The following is a 23,812-nucleotide window of genomic DNA, read 5'->3' on the forward strand; positions in this document are numbered from 1 at the left end:
AGCCAAGACCTCAGAAAAAAACTATAGACCTCCACAAGTCTGGTTCATCCTTGGGAGCAATTTCCAAACGCCTGAAGGTACCACGTTCATATGTACAGACAATAGTATGCAAGTATAAACACCATGGGACCACCCAGCCGTTATACCGCTCTGTAAGGAGACACGTTCTGTCTCCTAGAGATGAACGTACTTTGGTGCAAAAAGTGCAAATAAATCCCAGAACAACAGCAAAGGACCTTGTGAAGATGCTGGAGGAAACAGGTACAAAAGTATCTATATCCACAGTAAAACGAGTCATATATCGATATAACCTGAAAGGCCGCTCAGCAAGGAAGAAGCCACTGCTCCAAAACCGCCATAAAAAGCCAGACTATGATTTGCAACTGTACATGGGGACGAAGATCGTACTTTTTGGAGAAATGTCCTCTGGTCTGATGAAACAAAAATAGAACTGTTTGGCCATAATGACCATCATTATGTTGGGAGGAAAAAGGGGGAGGCTTGAAACCAAAGAACACCATCCCAACCGTGAAGCACGGGGGTGGCAGCATCATGTTGTGGTGGTGCTTTGCTGCAGGAGGGACTGGTGCACTTCACAAAATAGATGGCATCATGAGGCAGGAAAATTATGTGGATATATTGAAGCAACATCTCAAGACATTAGTCAGGAAGTTAAAGCTTGGTCGCAAATGGGTCTTTCAAATGGACAATGACCCCAAGCATACTTCAAAAGTTGTGGCAAAATGGCTTAAGGACAACAAAGTCAAGGTATTGGAGTGGCCATCACAAAGCCCTGACCTCAATCCTATAGAACATTTGTGAGCAGAACTGAAAAAGCGTGTGCGAGCAAGGAGGCCTGCAAACCTGACTCAGTTATACCAGCTCAGGAGGAATGTGTCACGCCCTGACCTGAGATTTTGGTTAGGTCAGGGTGTGATTTGGGTGGGCATTCGAGATTTGTAGTTCTTTGTTCTATTCTATGTTTTCTATTTCTATGTGGTCAGGTTCTAGTTTTGTATTTCTATGTTGGGTTTTGTTTGGGATGATCTCCAATTAGAGGCAGCTGGTCCTCGTTGTCTCTAATTGGAGATCATACTTAAGTAGGGTTTTTTTCCACCTGGGTTTGTGGGAGATTATCTTTGAGTCAGTGTATGTTTCACCTCTGCGGCACAGTTTGTTGTTTTTGTCATTCAGTTTATTTATGTATTTCATAGTTTCACAGTGTAAATAAAATGTGGAATGACACACACGCTGCACTTTGGTCCGCTTCTCGTTTCGACAACCGTGACAGAATGGGACAAAATTCACCCAACATATTGTGGGAAGTTTGTGGAAGGCTACCCAAAACATTTGACCCAAGTTAAACAATTTAAAGGTGTCACGGGCTGGCTCAAGAAAGCAGGAGAGGTAGAGTCAGGCGCAGGAGACAGAGAATTCTTGACCACACTTCTTTATTCCAGAAAGTAGATATGGTCGCCAAAAAATAGGGACGCAGCCCTTAAATACTTCTGCGGTGGTGAACACAAAGAAACCAACCACAGGCAGAGGAAAACCAGCACATGTTCCTCAAGCACACAAAACGGACAAGAAACATAATCACGCACAAACACAGACATCCTACGCTAAACTAAATAACCCCCCCCTACTAATAACTAACCCAAAACAGGTGCGTGCCTATCTAGACCTAACCAACAGAAAGTGAAACAAAAAAGGATCGATGGCAGCTAGTAGGCCGGCGACGACGACCGCCGAGCTCCGCCCGGCCGAGGAGGGGCGCCACCATCCGTCGGTGTCGTGACAAAAGGCAATACTACCAAATACTAATTGAGGGTATGTAAACTTCTGAACCACTGGGAATGTGATGAAAGAAATGAAAGCTGAAATAAATAATTCTCTCTACTATCATTCTGACTTTTCACATTCTTAAAATAAAGTGGTGATTCTAACTGACCTAAGACAGGGAATGTTTACTAGGATTAAATGTCAGGAATTGTGAAAAACTGAGTTTAAATGTATTTGGCTAAGGTGTATGTAAACTTCGACTTCAACTGTATCTCTGAAATCATAGCAGAGTCAAAAGCTAATGAGAGAAAAGGCTAATGGTGGTTATGTTTAGGGTAGTAGCTACCTATTCTGTAACTCGTCACACCCCACCACCATCAGCCCCAGGCCTTGACATCCCAGACCGCCTGGCTCCCAGTCCACAGTCCAAGAGACCCAGCCCAGGTCATGGCCTGGTTTCACAAGGTCACCTGCCTGGAAGTTGTCTGAGGTTTTAGTAGCCTAATTGCACAATTTCATCGGAGCTTGTATATATCTGATCTGTAATTATATGGTCTCCACGCAATGAGGGTAATACAGGACAGGCTGAGAGTATGTAGGCCTATGCTTCCTCACCTTCCCCACACCCCACTCCTGACCCCCAAACAGGTGTACCGGGCCGAGGAAGGCAATCCTCTCCTTACTCAATAAACCTGGATATATTGGGTCTCTTTTTAATTTACAAACCTTATTATTTCAAGAATCATATTATGGAGAACATTTTAAAGATCTCAAGTTGCTTCTATTAGGATTTTCAGGTTCATCCTGTACTTTTGAGTGTTATTGCTGCATTAGTGATTGCAAGCCAAGTTAAGCAGAAACTCTCCCAATGGTTGAAAGGAGTCCAAATATCCTTTCTTGCGCAACAAAAGCTGGAGATCAGACACCAGCAAATCTCTAAATGTTCTCTCTTGAATTATTTAAATGTGAGACAAGACAAAAAATGAGCTAACTTTATTCATCCTAGTGTTATGTTCACTATATAGCCTACCCTGTGAGTTTGTTGTGTGTTCCTTTTGACTCACCATATATCCTGAAGGGACACTGTACTTTCGCTAAACAGAGTTTAGCTCACGAACATGAGGACGTAAGAGTTGTAGCTAATAAACCTGCACCGTTTTAAAGAACAAACTTTGTATTTTCAACACAACATTGGCGACTATGATGGCTGATCCTGCACCTGTCATCCCCGCAATCTTTCTGCTTCCTCCAGACCATTTTTCTGCCTCAACCTCAGAATGATCCAGATTCTATAATCCTCTTTTTTGCAATCAAGGAACAGATCAGTGTCACAACTCCTACCGAAGGTGGCCCCCCCTCCTGCTCGGGTGGCGCTCGGCGGTCGTCGTCACCGGCCTACTAGCTGCCACTGATTCCCTTTTTGTTTTCCCCCTTTTCGTTATTAGGTGCACCTCTTCTGAGTTGGGCTGATTAGTGGGCTTTATTAGCCAGTAAGCCCGCCTGCTCTTTGTGCAGGATTGTTTCATTGTATGCTGTGCGTGGTGACACGCTGTTTGTTGTACATTTTCAGTGGTGCGTGTGTTTTGTGCAAGCTGTGTTTTGTCCCTTGTGTTTGGGGCACTTTGTTTTGTAGTGCGCTCAAGCTGGGCATTCCCATCGGACATCGAGCGGGCGTTAAGGGTGGAGCCCGCGCCATCACAGTGTCCCGCGGGCCGCATGTACATGCCGCATGGTGTCCGTGATCAATTGATTCGGTTGGTCCACACACTACCCTCTTCGGGTCATCCTGGTGTAGCGAGGACAGTGCGAGGTCTCAGGGGTGAAGTACTGGTGGCCCACCTTGGCTAAGGACGTGAGGTTCTACGTCTCTTCCTGTTCGGTGTGCGCTCAGAGTAAGGCTCCTAGGCATCTCCCGAGAGGGAAGTTGCAGCCCCTCCCCGTTCCACAACGGCCATGGTCTCACCTGTCAGTGGACTTCCTGACCGATCTCCCTCCATCTCAGGGGAATACTACGGTTCTGGTCGTTGTGGATCGGTTTTCAAAGTCCTGCCGTCTCCTCCCGTTGCCCGGTCTCCCTACGGCTCTGCAGACTGCGGAGGCCCTATTTACCCACGTCTTTCGGCACTACGGGGTGCCGGAGGACATTGTCTCTGATCGAGGTCCCCAGTTCACGTCCAGGATATGGTGGGCGTTTATAGAGCGTCTGGGTGTCTCGGTTAGCTTGACCTCCGGTTATCACCCCGAGAGTAATGGGCAGGCAGAGAGGGTGAACCAGGAGGTGGGCAGGTTTCTGCGGTCGTATTGCCAGGACCGGCCAGGGGAGTGGGCGAGGTACATTCCATGGGCTGAGTTGGCCCAGAACTCGCTTCGTCACTCCTCCACTAACCGGTCACCTTTTCAGTGTGTGTTGGGTTACCAGCCAGTCCTGGCACCATGGCACCAGAGCCAGACCGAGGCTCCTGCGGTGGAGGACTGGGTGCAGCGCTCCAAGGAGACCTGGAGAGCCGTCCAAGAATCTCTGAAGCAAGCCAGTGGACGGCAGAAGAGGAGGGCTGACCGCCACCGCAGTGAGGCCCCCGTGTTCGTACCGGGGGACAGGGCCTGGCTCTCGACCCGGAACCTGCCCCTCCGCTTGCCCTGCCGGAAGCTGGGGCCGCAGTGTGTGGGGCCCTTCAAAGTCCTGAGGAGGATAAACGAGGTGTGTTATAGGCTACAACTCCCTTCCTATTACCGTATTAACCCCTCGTTTCATGTGTCTCTCCTCAGGCCGGTGGTAGCTGGTCCCCTGCAAGAAGGTGAGGTGCCGGAGGTCCCTCTCATCGGGGGCTCCCCGGCGTACAGCATAAGGGCCATTCTGGACTCGAGACGCCGGGTGAGGGGCCTGCAGTACCTCGTGGACTGGGAGGGGTACGGCCCGGAGGAGAGGTGCTGGGTACCGGTGGAGGACGTCTTGGACCTGTCCCTGTTGAGGGATTTCCATCGCCTCCACCCGGAGTGCCCTGCGCCTTGCCCTCCGGGTCGCCCTCGAGGCCAGTGTCGGCGCGCTGTGGGAGCCACGCGTCGGGGGGGGGGGTACTGTCACGACTCCTACCGAAGGTGGCCCCCCCTCCTGCTCGGGTGGCGCTCGGCGGTCATTGGCACCGGCCTACTAGCTGCCACTGATTCCCTTTTTGTTTTCCCCCTTTTCGTTATTAGGTGCACCTGTTCTGAGTTGGGCCGATTAGCGGGCTTTATTAACCAGTAGGCCCGCCTGCTCTTTGTGCGGGATTGTTTCATTGTATGCTGTGCGTGGTGACACGCTGTTTGTTGTACATTTTCAGTGGTGCGTGTGTTTTGTGCAAGCTGTGTTTTGTCTCTTGTGTTTGGGGCACTTTGTTTTGTAGTGCGCTCTGAGCGCTGTTTGGGTTGGCTTGTCGTTTAAGCCATTGTGCCTATTTAAGCCAATACCCTGAATCACTGCTTCCTGCACTTGATTCCTCATCAGCAAACACCCACGCCTTATAATCAGATTTATTTGGCCGGTTTTAAACATTTTTTTAAAAATAAACGGATAGGATCCTTCTGATCCAGATACCACACTATCAAAATCACAGAATCCACATTTTCAGAGTTTTGGGAACAGGCCTCAGGGAAATAGAGAAGAGTAAACTACATTAATAAAAGTACCTAGATAAAAAATTATAGAGCCTGCCCATCACTTATAAGACAAACATTTATTTGACACTTTTCAATATAACAATTGACCACATACTGTATAATCCTGTCAATTTAACGTAACAAACTTTTGGTTTTCAGATGTAAGTACCATTTTTGAACCTTGTAACCCATTGACATGGTTGAAGAACCTTTCACCTTTCGAAATCCATCCTGAATCCACCCTTCCAGTGGGATTAAGATAATGCCGATTTTCGGCATCAAAACTATTCTTATCACCTTTGAAAAAAAACACTAAAACAACATTTGACTCTGATTAAAGGTCAGATTGGATTACCAGATCCGAATCCCTATCCGGAGGATCAGAATATTTTTGTTTTGTTTAGAAAAACCCAATTCTAACATTTAATCCTATCCAATTGCCGAAATCCAATCAGATAACTTGAGAAAAACTGGGCCCTGGGAGCAATGGAAAGGCTTGTTGTCGGCTCCAGGAAACGTGCTATCCTCCTACACTGCTCGGAGAGGAGGGGCGCCGCATTTTCCACACTTATGAAGAAATCTCAAAATGTTCAACAGAGACAGATTAGCTGCTGTTCAAACAACGACGCCAGCGAGCTGGTGAGTCAGCTAACAAGTTTGTAGCTGATTTGAAAGCTCTAGCATAGTCACGTAATTTGGAGCAATACAAGACAAACTAATAAGAGAACAGCTGATTGAAAAAACATCTAACCCCCGGGTACAAGAAAGACTTACTTGAAGATGCAAATTTAACCCTTGCTAATTCACTCATCACACTTGCTTTAGAAATTGAGTCAGCCACTGAATGTGCAGCTAAAATAGCCAAAACACAAGCTTACCCCACAAACAGTGCTAGCATTAGGTAGCAGTCAGTGCAGCAGCTACATACTAGCTATGACATGTGTGATACCGACTCAACAAATGCAATACAGCTAGCATGGCTCCACCAAGGGTGCCAGCAGAGGCACTGTGAAAATTGTGGATCTACCCATCTCGCTACAAGGGCTCCAGATTGCCCTGCTAAGGGCCAGACATTCAGACGCTGTAAAAAGTTGAACCATTTTGTGAAGTGGTGCCGCTCCACACCCACTGACACATCAGCACAACCAGGTGACTACGACAGCCACAACACACAGGCAGTGATCCATACAGTAGGGCCCCACTCAGTGAACTTTACTCTGTACCCTCTCTACTTGGAAGAAAGCTGCGTCTCCACTCTCCTTGGCACCGGTGACAAGGTGTCTTTTCTAAATGCAGCAACATACAACCAGTTCTTCCAGAACTTACCGCTGCAACCTCTTTCCACCATGCTCTGTGGCTACAGCCAAAGCAAGATAGACGTCGTTGGCCTCCTCCGCCTCCCAATACGTTATGGTTTCAAGGCCTTGCACCTGGACCTTTTTGTCAGTTATGGATTCTCTCTACAGGACAAATGTAGGGCCAAGATACTTCATGTGTCCTCCCCTTTACACCAACAGTATCCAGAGATGTTCAGTGTATTGGGATGCCTGACTGCAGTCACACACAAATCGCTCTTGGACCCCAAAGTTCCTCCTGTAATTCAACTGCTGCATTGGATCCCCTTTGCCCTTCGCAAAGACGTCGAGGAGGATCTCAAACGCCTTGTGACAGAGGATCCAATCGAACCTGTTGATCGTTCAGCAGAAATCAGGGGTATCAGAACCTGCGTTGACGTGCGAGCAGCCAATAAAGCAGTGGTTCCTGTCAGCAGCACGTAGCTCATCTCGCAGCCGGACACCCTGAAAAATGTACTGTCATGTTGGGGCATTGTCTGCATTGCACTGTGCCGTGATCCCTTCGGCCCTCAGGGTTCGTGTGAGGGCGAAGGCGCACAAAGGTCACCTCGGCATCGTCAAATTGAAACGATGATGTTGTGACATGGTGTGGTGACCTTGAAGAGCTTGTCAAGTCCTGCACACCATGCATCATCAGTGGGAAGACTGGCCAACCGGCCCCTCCCTGTCTACAGCCCCTGGACTGGCCATTTGGGTCTTGGGAGCACCTACAGCTCGACATCTGTGGGGAGCTACACAACGTCACAAATCATAAAAGGTTCTTCGTTGTTCTGTATGATCTTCACTCTAAATGGCCGAAGTTATTCCAATGAGCATAGTCACAGTGGAGCCCATAGTCAACTTTCTGGACCAGCTCTTTGCTCGCTTGGGCCTGCCCCTGACCTTAACTACAGACAATGGACCCCAGTTCCTGTCGAACCACTTCACATCTTACCTCACAGCTAAAGGTGTCACACACATCCATCTCGCTGTCTATCACCCTCAGGTGAATCAATCTCTCAAAATGTTGCTCTCTGGTGACTGCACTATCCCAGACCCTTCTCCTCTACCGCGCAGCTTGTCACTCCACTACAGGAGTCTCCCCCGCCTTACTTATGTTGGAACGTGAGCTTGTGCTGCCCTCAACCAGACTCCATCCACCAAGGGCACTTCCATCTCTCCCACCAGTGGGACCTTTGCACGGAAACACCAGCGTGACATGAAGCAGAGGTTCGACAAGAAGCACAAAGCTCAGACGCCAATCATCAAGGTGTGTGACTGGGTCAGAGCCCGTCGACCCCGTTGGGCAAACTAACTCAGCACGTTCTGGTCCTCTCCAAGTCAGTTCAGTCATTAACTGGACCCAGTGACATTTTAGCTGGATCTCGTTGGCACGCCAGTTGTCAACACAGGATTCCTGCTCCTGTGAACACACCGAATGTGGCTACTGCTCCAGTGGTCAGGCAGGACATTCCTGTTGCCATGCCATTTGCTTAGCCTCGTCAAATCAAATTTTATTGGTCAGCAGATGTTAATGTGAGTGTAGCGAAATGCTTGTGCTTCTAGTTCTGACAGTGCAGTAATATCTAACAAGTAATCTAACAGTTCCCAACAACTACCTAATGCACACAAATCTAAAGGGGTGAATGAGAATATGTACATATAAATATGTGGATGGGTGATGGCCGAGCGCCATAGTCACGGTGCAATAGATGGTATAAAATATAGTATATACATATGATATGAGTAATGTAAGATATGTAAACATTATCAAAGTGCAATTGTTTAAAGTGGCATTGTTTAAAGTGACTAGTGATCAATTTATTAAAGTGGCCAGTGACTGGGTCTCAATGTAGGCAGCAGTTAGTAATTGCTGTTTGGCAATCTGATGGCCTTGAGATAGAAGCTGTTTTTCAGTCTCTCGGCCCCAGCTTTGATGCACCTGTACTGACCTCACCTTCTGGATGGTAACGGTGTGAACAGGCAGTGGCTCAGGTGGTTGCTATCCTTGATGATCGTTTTGGCCTTCCTGTGACATCGGGTGCTGTAGGTGTCATGGAGGACAGGTAGTTTGCCCCCCGGTGATGTGTTGTGTAGACCGCACCACCCTCTGGAAAGCCTTGCGGTTGAGGGCGGTGCAGTTGCCGTACCAGGCTGTGAAACAGCCCGACAGGATGCTTTCAATTGTGCATCTGTAAACATTTGTCAGAGTTTTGGGTGACAAGGCAAATTTCTTCAGCCTCCTGAGGTTGAAGAGGCGCTGTTGTGCCTTCTTCACCACACTGTCTGTGTGGGTGGACCATTTCAGTTGTCTGTGATGTGTACGCCGAGGAACTTAACTTTCCACCTTCTCCACTGCTGTCCTTTCGATGTGGATAGGGGGGTGCTCCCTCTGCTGTTTCCTGAAGTCCACAATCATCTCCTTTGGTTTGTTGATGTTGAGTAAGAGGTTGTTTTCCTGACACCACAATCCGAGTGCCTCCCCTCGTTCCTGTAGACTGCCTCGTCGTTGTTGGTAATCAAGCCCACTACTGTTGTGTCGTCTGCAAACTTGATGATTGAGTTGGAGGCGTGCATGGCCACGCAGTCGTGGGTGAACAGGGAGTACACGAGGGGGCTGAGCACGCACCCTTGTGGGGCCCCATTGTTGAGGGTCAGCGAAGTGGGGATGTTGTTTCCTACCTTCACCACCTGGGGCGGCCCATCAGAAAGTCTATTGCGTCGCCTGTGGACCTGTTGGGGCGGTATGCAAACTGAATTGGGTCTAGGGTGGCCGGTAAGGTGGAGGTGATATGATCCTTGACTAGTCTCTCAAAGCACTTCATGATGACAGAAGTGAGTGCTACGGGACGGTAGTCATTTAGTTCAGTTATCTTTGCCTTCTTGGGCACAGGAACAATGATGGCCATCTTGAAGCATGTGGGGACAGCAGACTGGGATAGGGAGCGATTGAATATGTCCTTAAACACACCAGCCAGCTGGTCTGCGCATGCTCTGAGGACGCGGCTAGGGATGCCGTCTGTGCCAGCAGCCTTGCGAGGGTTAACACGTTTAAATGTTTTAATCACGTCGGCCACGGAGAAGGAGAGGGAGGGGATGCAGTCCTTGTTAGTGGGCAGCAACGGTGGCACTGTATTATCCTCAAAGTGGGCATAGAATGTGTTTAATTTGTCTGGAAGCGTGACGATGGCGTCCGTGACAGGACTGGTTTTCTTTTTGGAGTCCGTGATTTCCTGTAGACCCTGCCATATACATCTCGTGTCTGAGCCGTTGAATTGCGACTCCACTTTGTTCCTGTATCGGCATTTCACTTGTTGATTGTCTTGCGGAGGGAATAACTACACTGTTTATATTCAGCCATATTCCCAGACCTCTTTCCATGGTTAAATGTGGTGGTTTGTGCTTTCAGTTTTCCGCGAATGCCGCCATCCATCCACAGTTTCTGGTTAGGGTAGGTTTTAATAGTCACAGAGGGTACAACATCTCCAATGCACTTCTTTATAAACTCACTCACCGAGTCAGCAAATAGATTGATGTTATTCTCTGAGGCTGACTGGAACATATCCCAGTCCACGTGATCAAAACAATCATGAACCAGCGTTGAATGGTGTTCCTGTTTTAGTTTCTGCCTATAAGACGGTAGGAGCAAGATGTTAGGATTTGCCGAAGGGAGGGCTTTGTATGCTTCGAGGAAGTTAGAGTAGCAGTGATCAAGTGTATTACCCCCGCTCGTAATGCAACAATATGCTGATAGAATTTGTCTCAAATTTGTCTACATTTTCAAAAATTGTCTCAAATTTGCTTTGTTAAAATTATAGCCTTAGGATATATGGTTTCCAGTTTACATAGAGTCCAGTAAAGTTCCTTGAGGGCCGTCTTGGTGTCTGCTTGAGGTGAAATGTACACAGCTGTGACGATAACTGACGAGAATTCTCTTGGGAGGTAATGTGGCCGGCATTTCATTGTAAGGAATTCTAGGTTGGGTGAGCAGAAGGACTTGAGTTCCTGTATGCTGTTATGATTACACCATAAGTCGTTAATCATGAAGCATACACCCCCGCCCTTCCTTTTCCCAGAGAGGTGTTTATCTCTGTCGGCACGATGCATGGAGAAGCCCGGTGGCTGAACTGATTCCGACAACATATCCCGAGAGAGCCATGTTTCCGTGAAACAGAGAATGTTACAGTCTCTGATGTCTCTCTGGAAGGCAACCCTTGCACGAATTTCATCTACCTTGTTGTCAAGAGACTGGACATTGGCGAGTAGTATACTTGGGAGTGGTGGGTGATGTGCACGTCTACGGAGCCTGACCAGGAGGCAGCTCCGTCTGTCCCTTCTGCGGCGCGTTGTTTTGGGTCGGCTTCTGGGATTAGATCCATTGTCCTGGGTGGTGGTCCAAACAGAGGATCCGCTTCTGGAAAGTCGTATTCCTGGTCGTAATATTGGTAAGTTGACGTCGCTCTTATATCCAATAGTTATTCCCGGCTGTATGTAATAAAACTTAAGATTTCCTGGGGTAACAATGTAAGAAATAACACGTAAAAAAAACCAAAATACTGCATAGTTTCCTAAGGACTCGAAGCGAGTCGACCTTCTCTGTCTGCGCCATCTTGTATCCTGAGCTACTGCCAGCTCTGGCTTCTGACCCCAGTCCCGTCAGGGCCCGTGCACACCCTGGGCGTTTTCAGGACACTATCTTTCATGCATAGACTTTGGGAGGATGGGGGTAAATGTTATGTCCACTATATAGCCTACCCTGTGAGTTTGATGTGTGTTCCTTTTGACACACTGTATTGTTATCCTGAAGGGCCACCGTACTTTGGCTAAACCTTGTTGTTATGCTAGCTCACGAACGTGAAGATGTTAGAGTTGTAGCTAATAAACCCAAACAGTTTATAAAGAACAAAGTCTTGTTCTTTCAACACAACACATAGATCAGCAGTCCTACTCTTATGAATATGGGCCCAGAACGATATAAGGATTGCGGCACAGTTGCTCAGACTACAATATATAGTATGTGACACTGAAAAATACATTTTGGCAACCTCCAAACTTCACAATTCAGTATCTCTAAAGTACATGACAAGGTACCATGGTTTATTTGGATTATTGTTCATTTCAACGGTATATTTTGGGATGCTATCGTGTTAGTGCTGGCTTGAATCTTTCGTTCCAAACAAAGAACAGCCCATTCATCCTAACCAAGATGAATCCTCCTGTCTGGTTGTGTTATGGCCGTTTCCCCTCCTGACAACATCAGGCAGCCTGCACAGTTACACACAATGACAGCACGAGGGTAAACACACTAGGCAGCCTGTGAATGTTTATGGAAAAAGTTTCACGATACAGCATTGCTATCCTATCTTCTGCTCCACAACAGGGGGCTGTGTGCTTGGCCTGCTCTAGACGTGAGCTGGCCTACGTGTGGCTGCAGTGTTTATAAATCTTGGCGCCTCCAACGGATGCCTAGTAGGGCCTGGCTCTATGAATGGAGGACCCAGACACCTCCCCAGTCGAGTAAATAGATGCTATCAATGAAAAGACTGAACCCTTTACCTCCTGCGCTCACACACACACACACACACACACACACACACACACACACACACACACACACACACACTTTATGAATGGAAGTTGTACCTATGCCAAATCAAGCTCATTGAACTCTATGGTGCAGTGGTGCAGGAGCAATGTCCTGAATAGACACAGGGAGAGAAACGTGTCAAAAGCAGACTTTGTGTGTCAGCTAATAACTTTCCTCCCTGTTTGATCAATGTGTACTTCACTCAAATAAAATGAGCCATTTTAGAATAAGCTCTACACACACACCTCAACATTCAATCATAAGAAAACACAGACGTTCTCAATTTAAATATGAACTAAAAACATCATCCAAATACAGACGTTTGTGGTTAAATCTTAGTTGAGAACCACATAAAATGAACAAACAGATGTGTATAATTATAGTGATTACAAATAAAATAGTGATAACAATACAGAACATGTTGAAAAGCTTAACTGTTCTTGAGAAATAATTTGAGTCTGTGTTCGATGGATGTTTGCTTGTCTGTATGGTGTACAACTCTGGCAAGAGGCTTCCGAGGCCAAGCAAGCCTCGGCCTACCATTATACCTGTATCCAAGTAAGCGAAGGTAACAGAACTAAATGACTATCGCCCCATAGCACTCACTTCATGAAGTACAACAGTGGTAGGCCTGATTACCAACAACGATGAGACAGCCAACAGGGAGGTGAGCCCTGGCGATAGGAAAATAACCTCACCATCAACGTCAACTAAAAACGAAGGAGCTGATCGTGGACTATAGGAGACAGTAGAGAGCACGCCCCCATCCACATTGACCGGGCTGAAGTGGAGTGGGTCTAAAGCTTCAAGTCCCTCTGCGTACATATCACTGACAACCTGAAAGGGTCCCTTCATAGACAGCGTGGTGAAAGCGCAACAGCACCTCGACAACCTCAGGCTGAAGAAATGTGTCTTGGACCCCAAGACCCTTACAAACTTGTACAGATGCCCCATTGTGAGCATCCTGTCTGGCTGCATCATCGTCTGGTATGGCAAATGCACTGTCCACAACCGCACGGCTCTCCAGAGGATGGTGCGGTCAGCCCAACGCATCACCGGGGGCACACTGCCTGCTCTCCAGGACATCTACAGCACCCAATGTCACAGGAAGCCCAAGATCATCAATGGACCTCAGCCACCCGAGTCACAGCCTGTTCACCCGCTACCATCTACAAGGCGGAGACAGTACAGGTGCATCAAAGCTGGGACCGAGACAGCTTCTATCTTCAGGCCATCAGACTATTAGTCACCGCTAGCCGACCTCTGCCCAAAACCCTGCCCTGAACATTAATCACCGTTCTAGCCGGCTACCACCCTGTACTCTACCCTGGACCTTAGAGAATGCTGGCCTATGTAGTCATTGAAAACTGGTCACTTTAATGTTTACATACTGTTTCACCCACTTTGTGTGTATATACTGTATTCTAGTCATGGCTAGAAGGGGGGGGTATTTATTTTTTATTATTCCTAGGTATTACTGTGCTTTTTGAGCTAGAAACAAGCATTTCGCTGCACCTGGGATAACCTCTGAAAATGTGTGTATGCTACCAATAAACGTTGATTTTGAGCCAGGGTATCTATTGCTCAGGCTAGAAAGGAGTAAGTGCGCCATCCAGTGACAATGTACAATAATGGGCTTGAAGAGCCGACAAAATGTTTGGGTGTGAGGAATACATTTAGTAAAATGAATAGAAATACAGGAAATCTGACTTTAGTTAAAACATTGTTTTACTAGATACACATTTTCCTAGCACTTCTTTAGGCATACATAGTTTGTATTGAAAATAAATCTGATAATTTACAACACAATAACTAATACAACAAGAATGAGGTCTGAAATAAAAGGCCATATTTTTGCTTGTTTTACAATGTATTTAGAAGCCCTCTTCTAATGAATTACATCCAAAATGAATGCAACGTTTCTTCAGCCAAAAGGCAGGGCGACACATTCAGTAATAGATATTCAACTTGTCATGTCTGATGAAAAAAAACTATTTTAGGACATGACAAAATTTCACATAGCCAAAACAACTCGTCACAAAATGAAATAATGGGAATGGGATCTTAAGATCAATCAAAATCTATTTATGCTTTTAAAGATCAACATAGTATTTCACTTGAAGCAATAAAAGTACAAATCTAGGATCCTTTACTGTCTGTCAGTAACGCACCCGGGACTGCTACGACGATTCTGCACATCCAATCCCTCACTAATCCGACCCATATCCAAGTAGATATTTTTTGTCCATTCAATAAATGCAGCAAAAACACTAAAAGTATTAGCACTTACTACACCAAACATTGACCTTTTAAAATACCTTATTTTAGTCTCACCATCACCACTGAAACACTATCAGAGTACCTTTACATTCACAGACAAATCCCATTCCAAAAGCCACTCCCTCAGAAAGAATGTTGACCAATATTCAGACAATCTTTCATGACCCTACCAGCACAGATGGACAACTATGGAGTAAAACATTATGATTTCTACAACTATGACATACTACAGCAGATGTCTAGTAAAGGCATATTTCACATTGTAAGTTGCTTCATATAATTTCTCATGTGACTAAAAACAGAAATAAACAGGAATAAAAACAACAAAATTACATTGCTTTTTAAGCCCTGGTACTGACAGCGCATTCCTAATACAGAGTAAGGTTAGAGTATGACATTGCTTATCTGCTGCAACGTATTGTTAGTTTGTGACAGCTCTGTTTTTAAATTGATACGAACGCATGTACATATAATAAAACGATTATAGGACGTACTTATCATCTGGCAGTCTTTTACTTACAATAGACATCAAACTAGAAGGTTCTCACAAACACTGAGGTTGGAGGGTGCAGAAAATTACATGTATATAATATTTTTTTAGAAAGTCCAAGTTACTCTCCATGTTGCTATCTGCAAACTGAAATAACTAGAACGAGTAAAAGTTCAAGAAAAATAACTTTCCGTACAGGATATGTTATTGAGTTTTTCCCTCTCAGCCAGTCACAGAGAAACATTATGTAAAGAGATGAATCAAAAGATTTAGGTGTTGGACAAAACCCTAGGGGGGGCACCAAGGATTATGAGCCCAAATAAAAATAGAACCATAACACTACTGCAAGTCCATCACACCAACATCATATCATTGTACTGTATTATGTCAGAATTTGAAATATGACATTTTGAACAGGAATGATAGACAACATGTCCAGGTGTCTCTATACCGCTCTGGTCTGACCGACTGAGAACACAACCAACACATGTACTGGGAGACTGACCGTCTCTGAGTACAGATAGAATGAAGTAGAACTGGAGTAGATAGATAGGATTCACCTATGAGGCAGATACGACACCACAGAGAGAAGCAGGGAGGACACACTCTCTTTCCAGGGATTTTACATGACCATGTGACATGAACAGGGAAAACTCTGGGGCCTAGTTGTAGCCTGTAACAAAGAGAGTTTATCCTGGTCAGGTGATGTGGTCAGGAAATCCTCCTGGCCCTAACTGAGGGACACCAGTAGCTGTGGTAGTTGGAGAGAGGTGGGGGGGTACTGGGAGTCTCTTCACTCGTAGTCCTGGTTGAAAGCGCCCCAGTCCTCCTGGACTGGTTCGGCTTCAGGCGTATAATGGTACTCAGACTGCTGGTTTTCTGCTGTGTACTGGTTTTCAGAGGGGCTGACAAATGTTGGGTTGCTCCCTTTCTTCCCTCTGACACTGGAAATATATAAAAACGTGTTACAACAAAGCCATGTTAAAGACTAAAATATGAAGAAAAAAATAAATATTTTCTGAATAGGATAACTTCTGTTTGGAGTCCAAACAGAAGTTATCTGGGCGTGCGGTGTGGTATACTCCAGTTGGTGTGTGTGCATGCAGTGGTAGTTGTTTCTTCTGGCTCACGGGGCATGGGAGAGTGGGAATGAGAAAGAGGGACACATACTGGTTCTTATGTTTGGAGCCGCTGATGTGAGCTTGATACTGTTCCACAGAGTTGAGTTCAATGTTGCACACAGTGCATGGATAGCCCTTTACTGTGGAAGCTGGAGACACATATAGGAGGGACTAGTTAGCAAGGAATGCCGTTTTAGACATTACACTAACATGCAATGACCCAATACGGCATTGGTACACAAGGTCCTGTACTGTCTTGCTGCTACTGTATATGACCCTCCAGAGAGAATTATTTACACTTGATAGAAACTCAAAAAATGTACATAATCATATGCCCATATTCACAAAGTTCTAAATCAAGTGCTTTTCTTTCCACATGTTGGGTGTCAGTGGCTGTCTGGTCCTAGTTTTGCGGGGCCTCCTTCCAAATCTCGTCTTGTCTATTAGAAGTCTGGAGAACTTCAGTACTGGATTTATTTTGCTTTTCAATGGGAGTGCTGGCTGTTAATGCTCACATTTGATTGGCTCTTATAAATTAGGTTTCCCTTAGGGCAGCATTTCTCAAACTCGGTCCTCGGGACCCCAACGGGCGCATGTTTTGGATTTTTCCCAAACATTACACAGCTGATTCAAATGATCAAAACATGTTGATTATTTGAATCAACTGTGTGGTGCTAGGGCAAAAACAAAAACGTGTACAGAGTTTGGGAAACCCTGCACAAGGGAGAGCGTTTCCTTGTTTTACGCATGCCTATTTTCCTACTGTGTCAGACAAAGCTTTAGTAGCTTGTTGCAAGTCAGAAATATTTTCTCAAATACCACCTCTATTTGGAGCTCTATACCCACGTGAAATATATACAAATATTTCAATCTAGACTCCAACCCTTTTAATCGTCTTCCTGAGGAGAACTTCCCCAGGTCTTTGAACAGAATGTGAGGGGCTTTAGAGGCTAGGTCCTACCAGGTGCTGTGGACGGCCCATAGGTCTCCATCAGCTTCTGCTGGGTCAGCTGTTTTTTATGCTTCTTGCCTTCGTAGTGCTGCTTGGCCATGAGGGGGTTGTTGAATGAGGCGTGGCAGATGGAACAGAAGTGGTCCTGGTCGTCCTCGGCCGGGCCTGACGATGCCATGCTGCTCGCCTCTTCTGACTGAGTCTTCTTCTTCACTACTGGGGCCAAGGCCTGAGGTAGTGCTACTGGAGAGGTAGAAGGCAGATATAGAAGGCAGGATATGACACATTAATCAGACAGGAAGGAGTTTACGTAATTTTTTGGCACATTTGGAAAATACAGGCATGTGCGTTGAAGGAATAACACAGTAGGAGAAAAAGAAAATGTGTGCAGATGGGGTGGAAAATTTAAAACAGGCTTATCTCATATGGCCATACAATCCATGTAGGCAGCCTCTTACCTGGGGGCTGGTGGCCAAAAGTCTTCAGTCTCAGGTTCTTGGTGTGCACCTTGCCCTGGTAGTGGGACTCAGCCACCACCGGAGAGGAAAATGTCATATTACATATAAGACAGGCTTTGGAGCGATCCGTCTCTTCATTACTGTTGGCCTGAATATGGGGGGCAGCAACCGTGAATTAGACAAAAAGGTTAAGGGAGCTCTATCCATGAACACTGTCTCTACTGGGAAGCGAAGTGCTGGATAAAACATTTTCTAGCTGAGAAGTAACTTACGCTGTCTCCCGAAGGCAACTTGAACCTTTTGATGGTGGGCTCCTCTTCTTTGTGGATGCTCATGTAGCGTCTCACTTTGTTGGCATGCTTTTTGCTCTGAAAAGAATGCGACAACAGAAGGAAATAATGAAAACATCAGCTGCTGCTCTGTATACTGGTTGAGAAAACAACCATATAACAGTCCAAATCCAGTGGGATCACTGACCTGATAATGTGCAAGTTTCTGTGAGTCAGAATTCAGGACAGCACTGCAGACTTTGCACAGGGCATCAGAAAACAGGTCACCATTCTCCTTTATCATCCTGTTTACTGAAAAAGAATGGATGTCAGTGTTAATTAAACAGAAAAAACAGAATCACCAAAGACTCATATAGATCTATCCATCTGTGGTATATCATTATCTATGACGCTCTATGGCCTGTGATGATGAGCTCACAGCTAGGTTATAGTATTGCATTATATGTAGTTGTTGTAGCTAGCACACTTAGCTTACAACACTTATGGTCGAGATCCTTTAACTCGTAAATTCGGATAGCTTGCATCAACCTGATGTTGGTGCGAGCAAACAGGCTAGGAAGTGGAAGGTATCAACAGCCAATCCAATAAGGTCTGGAAACTATAGTGAGCTTCGATTGGTCAATAACGCGATGTCGCGGAGAATTTGCATTAAGTTCAGCTTTCCCCAACTTTGGTCCGCCCTGTTCACGTCCTTTGCCCATGCTCACATCGCCCAAAGGCCCTCCCGCCCACTTCACTGAAAATGAATGGACTTCAGATGTTTCATCGCTTCCAACGTGCTATGTGGATCTCGTGTCTGCTAGCTGCACGAGAACAACTCGGCTACTAGCTAGCTACTGATTTAGCAAATTTACTTAAGACGAAAAATACACACATATAAAAGGCAGTCTTCAGAAGGCCACGGTGGCTTTGAAAATAGCAAGTCATCTACTAACTAACATTATTCCTTCACTAATGCCTTGCATCGACCTTGGAGCTTGAATCTCAAATGGCTAAATAGCTACCGTTAGCAAGCATAGTGGTATTGTATTACTTGAAAGCTAGCGTTGATTGTTTATGCTCTGCTCACAGCAATAATAAATAAACCATACTAGACCAAAGTGGATGTCAATGATATTGAGCATAGGATAACGCGAATTTACCCTCCACCGCCCCTGAAGGTAAATATGGAAAATCTCCATTAGGTTCCTCGAGCGCCATGTTTTCTTTCGGCAGCAGCGAGTACATGCGTAATTGTTCTTCTTCTTTGGTGAAGTTTAACGGCAGTTGGCATCCAATATGTTGCATTACCGCCCCCAACTGAACTATAGTATAAATCCATTTCGCTTTGTGATACAAAGGGGGAAACGTAAAGAATACAAACAGTGGCGATTTTTGCATTTTAAATCTTGGTGGGGCAAAGAAACAAAAATATTTGGGATGCATGCCAGCAAATCCACTACACAACACTAAACAATACATTAATTGCACTAAAACAGTGCCAAACGGTGCCCACAATCTGTTAGGGCCTACATAAAGCTGTCCCAATACCAGTGCCAACACCTTACCACTGGTATGTCTATCCTAATACCAGTCCCAACACCTTACCACTGCTACATCTGTCCCAATACCAGTCCCAACACCTTACCACTGCTACATCTTTCTATCAGCGGAGTCTTGTCTGGCAGCGAAACAGTTCATTCAGCCTCATTTACTGCCTTAAAAAAACATAGTTGATATGGCTGACTTGCTTAATAAACAAATGTAGCTCTACTGACAATTGATATGTACAAACTATGGCATAAGGGGACGACAAGCGGATAAGAGGCAATCCGTAATTTCGATTAAGACATTAATGAGCAAGCTAGGACGAACGTAGTCAATATAACAATTTGTTCAGCACTTTTGAAATGTACAGCGACAGAATTCAGAACATGGGCCGTTCTTACAGTGTTCTCCCTGTGCACCAAGTCAGAATCGTATGATAAATAAAGGGGACAAATAAGCAGACAATGAAAGCTCTTACAATATTCAATGATTACATTTCTCTAAAACAGGTTATAGGCTACATGTGCACCACCAAATCAGAACAGTAGGCAAAATTAAGAGGGGAAAATAGACCAAATTATTAGGGTGAGGCACATGGGCTACTAACAGCTTACTACACAACATACACCTATTACACTTTATTAGTTACAGTATGCATATCTCCCTGGCATATTACATAATTTATGCAGCAGCATACAATGCATTTTTGGACTCACCTTGTGCTGTGCTCACTTGAACAGGAAGGTGGCGCGGCGGTCTTTCGTAGGCAGATTTTGTCATCAAACTTTGTCATCAAAGTCTGGCATTCTCTGGATTTATGGTGCTTTCAAGACAACTGGGAACTCTGAAAAAAACAAGGTCGAATCATGATGACGTCAGTGATCTTCAGGTTGTAGCTCTAGAAAGAGGCCAGAGTTCCTGACCTACAATTCTGAGTTGGATCACCGTTCAAAATGTATTTTCCCAGTCGGAGCTCGTTTTCCCCCCGAGTTCCCAGTTCAAATCAAATAAAATTGTATTGGTCACATACTGGAACAATGGCTGGAACGAATTGCAAAAATCACTGAAGCTGGAGACTCATATCTCCCTCACTAACTTTAAGCATCAGCTATCAGAGCAGCTTACAGATCATTGCACCTGTACATAGCCCATCTGTAAATAGCCCATCCAACTACCTCATCCCCATATTGTTTATTTTATTTCAAATTTTTTTGCTCCTTTGCACCCCAGTATCTCTACTTGCACATTCATCTTCTGCACATCAATCACTCCAGTGTTTATTTGCTAAATTGTAATTATTTTGCCACTATGGCCTATTTATTGCCTTACCTCCCTAATCTTACTTAATTTGCACACACTGTATATAGACTTTTCTATTGTGTTATTGACTATACGTTTGTTTATTCCATGTGTAACTCTGTGTTGTTGTTTGTGTCGCACTGCTTTGCTTTGTCTTGGCCAGGTCGCAGTTGTAAATGAGAACCTTACCTGGTTAAATAAAGGTGAAATACATTTTTTTAAATACACGTGATTAGCAGATGTTATTGAGGGTGTAGCAAACTGCTTGTCTTGAACTAACTGAAATCAGATTTCCCAGTTCCGAGTTAACAGTTGTTTTGAGCGTGGAAGAAATCATGCTGGATTGACAGCATGGCCAATGTTGAATGTTTATCATTTTAAGCTTGGAAAAGAGACCCTTAAACCCAGACGTGGGACCACACAGCCACTCCACTGAATTGCAGGCTAGTGATTGCTTTGCAATGCTTGCAGTTGGCCACTGATTCCTTCCAGACCACGCATTGTTGAATTTGCCATTTCCAACTTGTTGTGTAATGTTTATGTCCAATGGCCAATGAGCACCGATACGTTTTATCTATAATTTCTCTTCATTATTTCTCTTCATATGACAAGGATTAAAAAGGATTTGCCAGTATATTGTTGACTTGATTCATGATGATGACTGCTAAATAAGATTCAGAAAATATGATCAGTCCAATCAAAGCTACTGTTGATATAACGTGATTTGACGTAATTTTATCTGTGGCCAATGACCTTGAGCCTTATTGGATGGGCACTTCTAATGTAAATCTATAGCAGCACCCAAGTGGCTTGAATTTTCGAGGTCTACCCTTAGATTTGCTGGTGACATAGTGTCCCCATGAGTGACAGAACACTGAGCCAATCACGGTGGAACTAGAGAACATTACCAACCCCATACGCTCCGTATTTTCCACTGGCTGCCCCACCCCCACCACAGAAAAAGAGACCATGTTTGTATGCGACTTTGTTCTTTATTAACTCAATGATAAAAAAATTGTTTTTACATTGTTTGCAAACTGATATGTGACACATATTAATGCCAAAATAAAATGCAAAACAGGCATGTTCTCTTTTTTTGCTAAAAATGTGAGGCTCAAAACAGGTGGCTCTGCCCCACCTGCTATGAATGATGGATCGCCACTGAAAACAAATATATTTTTAATTACCCTACCGACTAACCTTACACTCATTAAAAACCCACTACCCCATTCCACTACTTTGACCCTATCTGCTCCTGCACCATGCCAACAGCCTGGGGTGACAGGACACCACCACTCATTACACCCTGTAACTCTTCTAAAAGTCAAATCTCGTACACCCAAATACTTCCCTGCAGCTACCACTACATCTATTTTCTGTGATTTAAGTTCCATTTCTGTGGTACAGTTGATAACCATTGCTTAGAAGCCAGCTAACCTTACTGAAGCATATATCACTCATTGGCCTATCCCTCTGTGCTGGCACAGATCTACTACTCACAGGGATCCTCTCACCATTGACCTTTCCTCCTTTACTTTCTTCACTGCTTTAGCATACGACAGCTTCTGCAATACTCACCTCAAGCTTTCTCTCTGACACCGGACACTTCCGATCCCCAGCAACATGGGCACCCATACAGTTAACACACACAACTTTATCCACTGAAACTACACAATCCTCTATCCCATACCCTCTTGCACATTTCTCACATCTTGTAATCTCCTACAAACTTCTGTGACTTGACCATAAACGTTGCACATGAAACAGCGCAGTGGATTCGGCACAAAAGCTCTAAAAGGATAACTGATATATCCTAGCATGGCTCGGGTTTCGAGCTCTTCACCACACCTTCCACCTCATTCCTCTTCTCCTGACTTTGCTTGAGGACCGGTGGCATCCCGACATAACTCCATCTCATAATCCATCTCCTGCTGACCTCAGAAACGTGTCTTTTCCGTGCACCAACATCTTAACTGCATGAGCAGTGTCCACACACAGAAAAACAGTGTGCATAGATCAACCCGTTGCCAGTAGTCCACCCAAGTTTCCTTAAAAAATACAGAATTCTACCTCAGCTTTCAGACCAGTGCCATGCGTAATTGTGACGACACCAGAGATACTTTATAATGACGAGATTGTCTTCGGAGAATCTCAAATGCATACTCCTTGAATCCCCTCTCCTCGCCTCCTTCTCAAAACCAATTGGATGAGAAAGCCAGAGGTCCCTCCCCTCTGTCCTTCTCCTCTGATGGGTTTTGAGAAGGAGGTGAGACGACGCGAGGAGGATGCAAGATTCTCCCCTTGTCTCCGCCCTAACAATGGCAGTCAATTGCCGCGTTCAAGTGCTAGTCGGAACTTGGAAACACGGAAATGTCCCGACTTGCTAACTGGTTGAACGCGGCACGTGTATAAATACAACCTATTAGCAAGTCGGACAAGTTTACAGTCCCGACTAGCACGTGAACACAGCAAATGGAAGAATCTCAATGGGATCATCTCATTTGCATACTCCTCGAGTCCTGTCTTCCTCAAAACCCATGAAGGAGGTCAGAGGGGAGGAACCTCTGACCTCCTGTCATCCAATGGGTTTTGAGAAGGAGGCGAGGAGAGGACCCAAGGAGTATGCAATTGAGATTCTCCCAATTGCATTCTCGTTGTGTCCTCTCTCCTTCTCAAACTCATTGAATGAGAAAGCCAGAGGTCACTCCCTCCCCTCTGACCTTCTCCTCCAATGGGTTTTGAGAAGGAGGCGAGGAAAGAGGATGCAAGGAGTATGCAATTGAGATTATTATATTGACCATAAACTGTAGTGTCCGATCTAACAATGAAAAGAAATGTCTTCAAAAATGGAAGGCAATATCAGGTGGGACAATTCAAGCCAATGAGTGGGCAGATACGCATGTGAACAGCAAGCACAACGGTTTCCAATAATTACCACAGCCAGAGTCTATACCCCCCCAAAACATAAATGTGCTTTTTGGTCTTAATTTAAGGTTAGGAATAAGGTTAGTAGTGTGGTTAAGATTACAGTTTGGTTTAAAATCTCATTTTAAAAA

General features: G+C 45.2%; 1 protein-coding gene across 3 annotated transcripts; it reads right to left on the reverse strand.

Annotated features, from left to right (window-relative positions):
* Nucleotides 1-14,049: 14,049 nt before the first annotated feature.
* Nucleotides 14,050-19,195, reverse strand: LOC106568014 (zinc finger protein 346). 3 transcript variants are annotated; one of them, XM_014137998.2, is made up of 7 exons: nucleotides 19,073-19,195; nucleotides 18,118-18,221; nucleotides 17,913-18,008; nucleotides 17,641-17,788; nucleotides 17,192-17,422; nucleotides 16,280-16,379; nucleotides 14,050-16,053 (listed from the first exon to the last, which is right to left on the reverse strand). In XM_014137998.2, exons 1-7 carry the CDS (start codon nucleotides 19,155-19,157, stop codon nucleotides 15,903-15,905), a joined length of 915 nt encoding a protein of 304 aa, XP_013993473.1. In that variant the 5' UTR covers nucleotides 19,158-19,195; the 3' UTR covers nucleotides 14,050-15,902. The 3 variants fall into 3 exon arrangements, with proteins under 3 accessions (XP_013993473.1, XP_013993471.1, XP_013993474.1); XM_014137996.2 differs by having other exon boundaries at nucleotides 17,192-17,425; XM_014137999.2 differs by lacking the exon at nucleotides 19,073-19,195 and adding an exon at nucleotides 18,406-18,798 and having other exon boundaries at nucleotides 17,192-17,425.
* Nucleotides 19,196-23,812: the final 4,617 nt, after the last annotated feature.

Source organism: Salmo salar, chromosome ssa13 (genome assembly GCF_905237065.1).
Source record: "Salmo salar chromosome ssa13, Ssal_v3.1, whole genome shotgun sequence".
In the NCBI taxonomy this organism is placed as follows: Eukaryota; Metazoa; Chordata; class Actinopteri; order Salmoniformes; family Salmonidae; genus Salmo; species Salmo salar.

Coding starts and splice junctions, on each gene's coding strand:
- LOC106568014 (XM_014137996.2), bottom strand. CDS start 19,157: ATGTACTCGCTGCTGCCGAAAGAAAACATGGCGCTCGAGGAACCTAAT. Junction 18,009..18,117: donor AGAAACTTGCACATTATCAG/GTCAGTGATCCC, acceptor CATTCTTTTCAG/AGCAAAAAGCATGCCAACAA. Junction 16,054..16,279: donor GGCTCCAAACATAAGAACCA/GTATGTGTCCCT, acceptor ATATATTTCCAG/TGTCAGAGGGAAGAAAGGGA.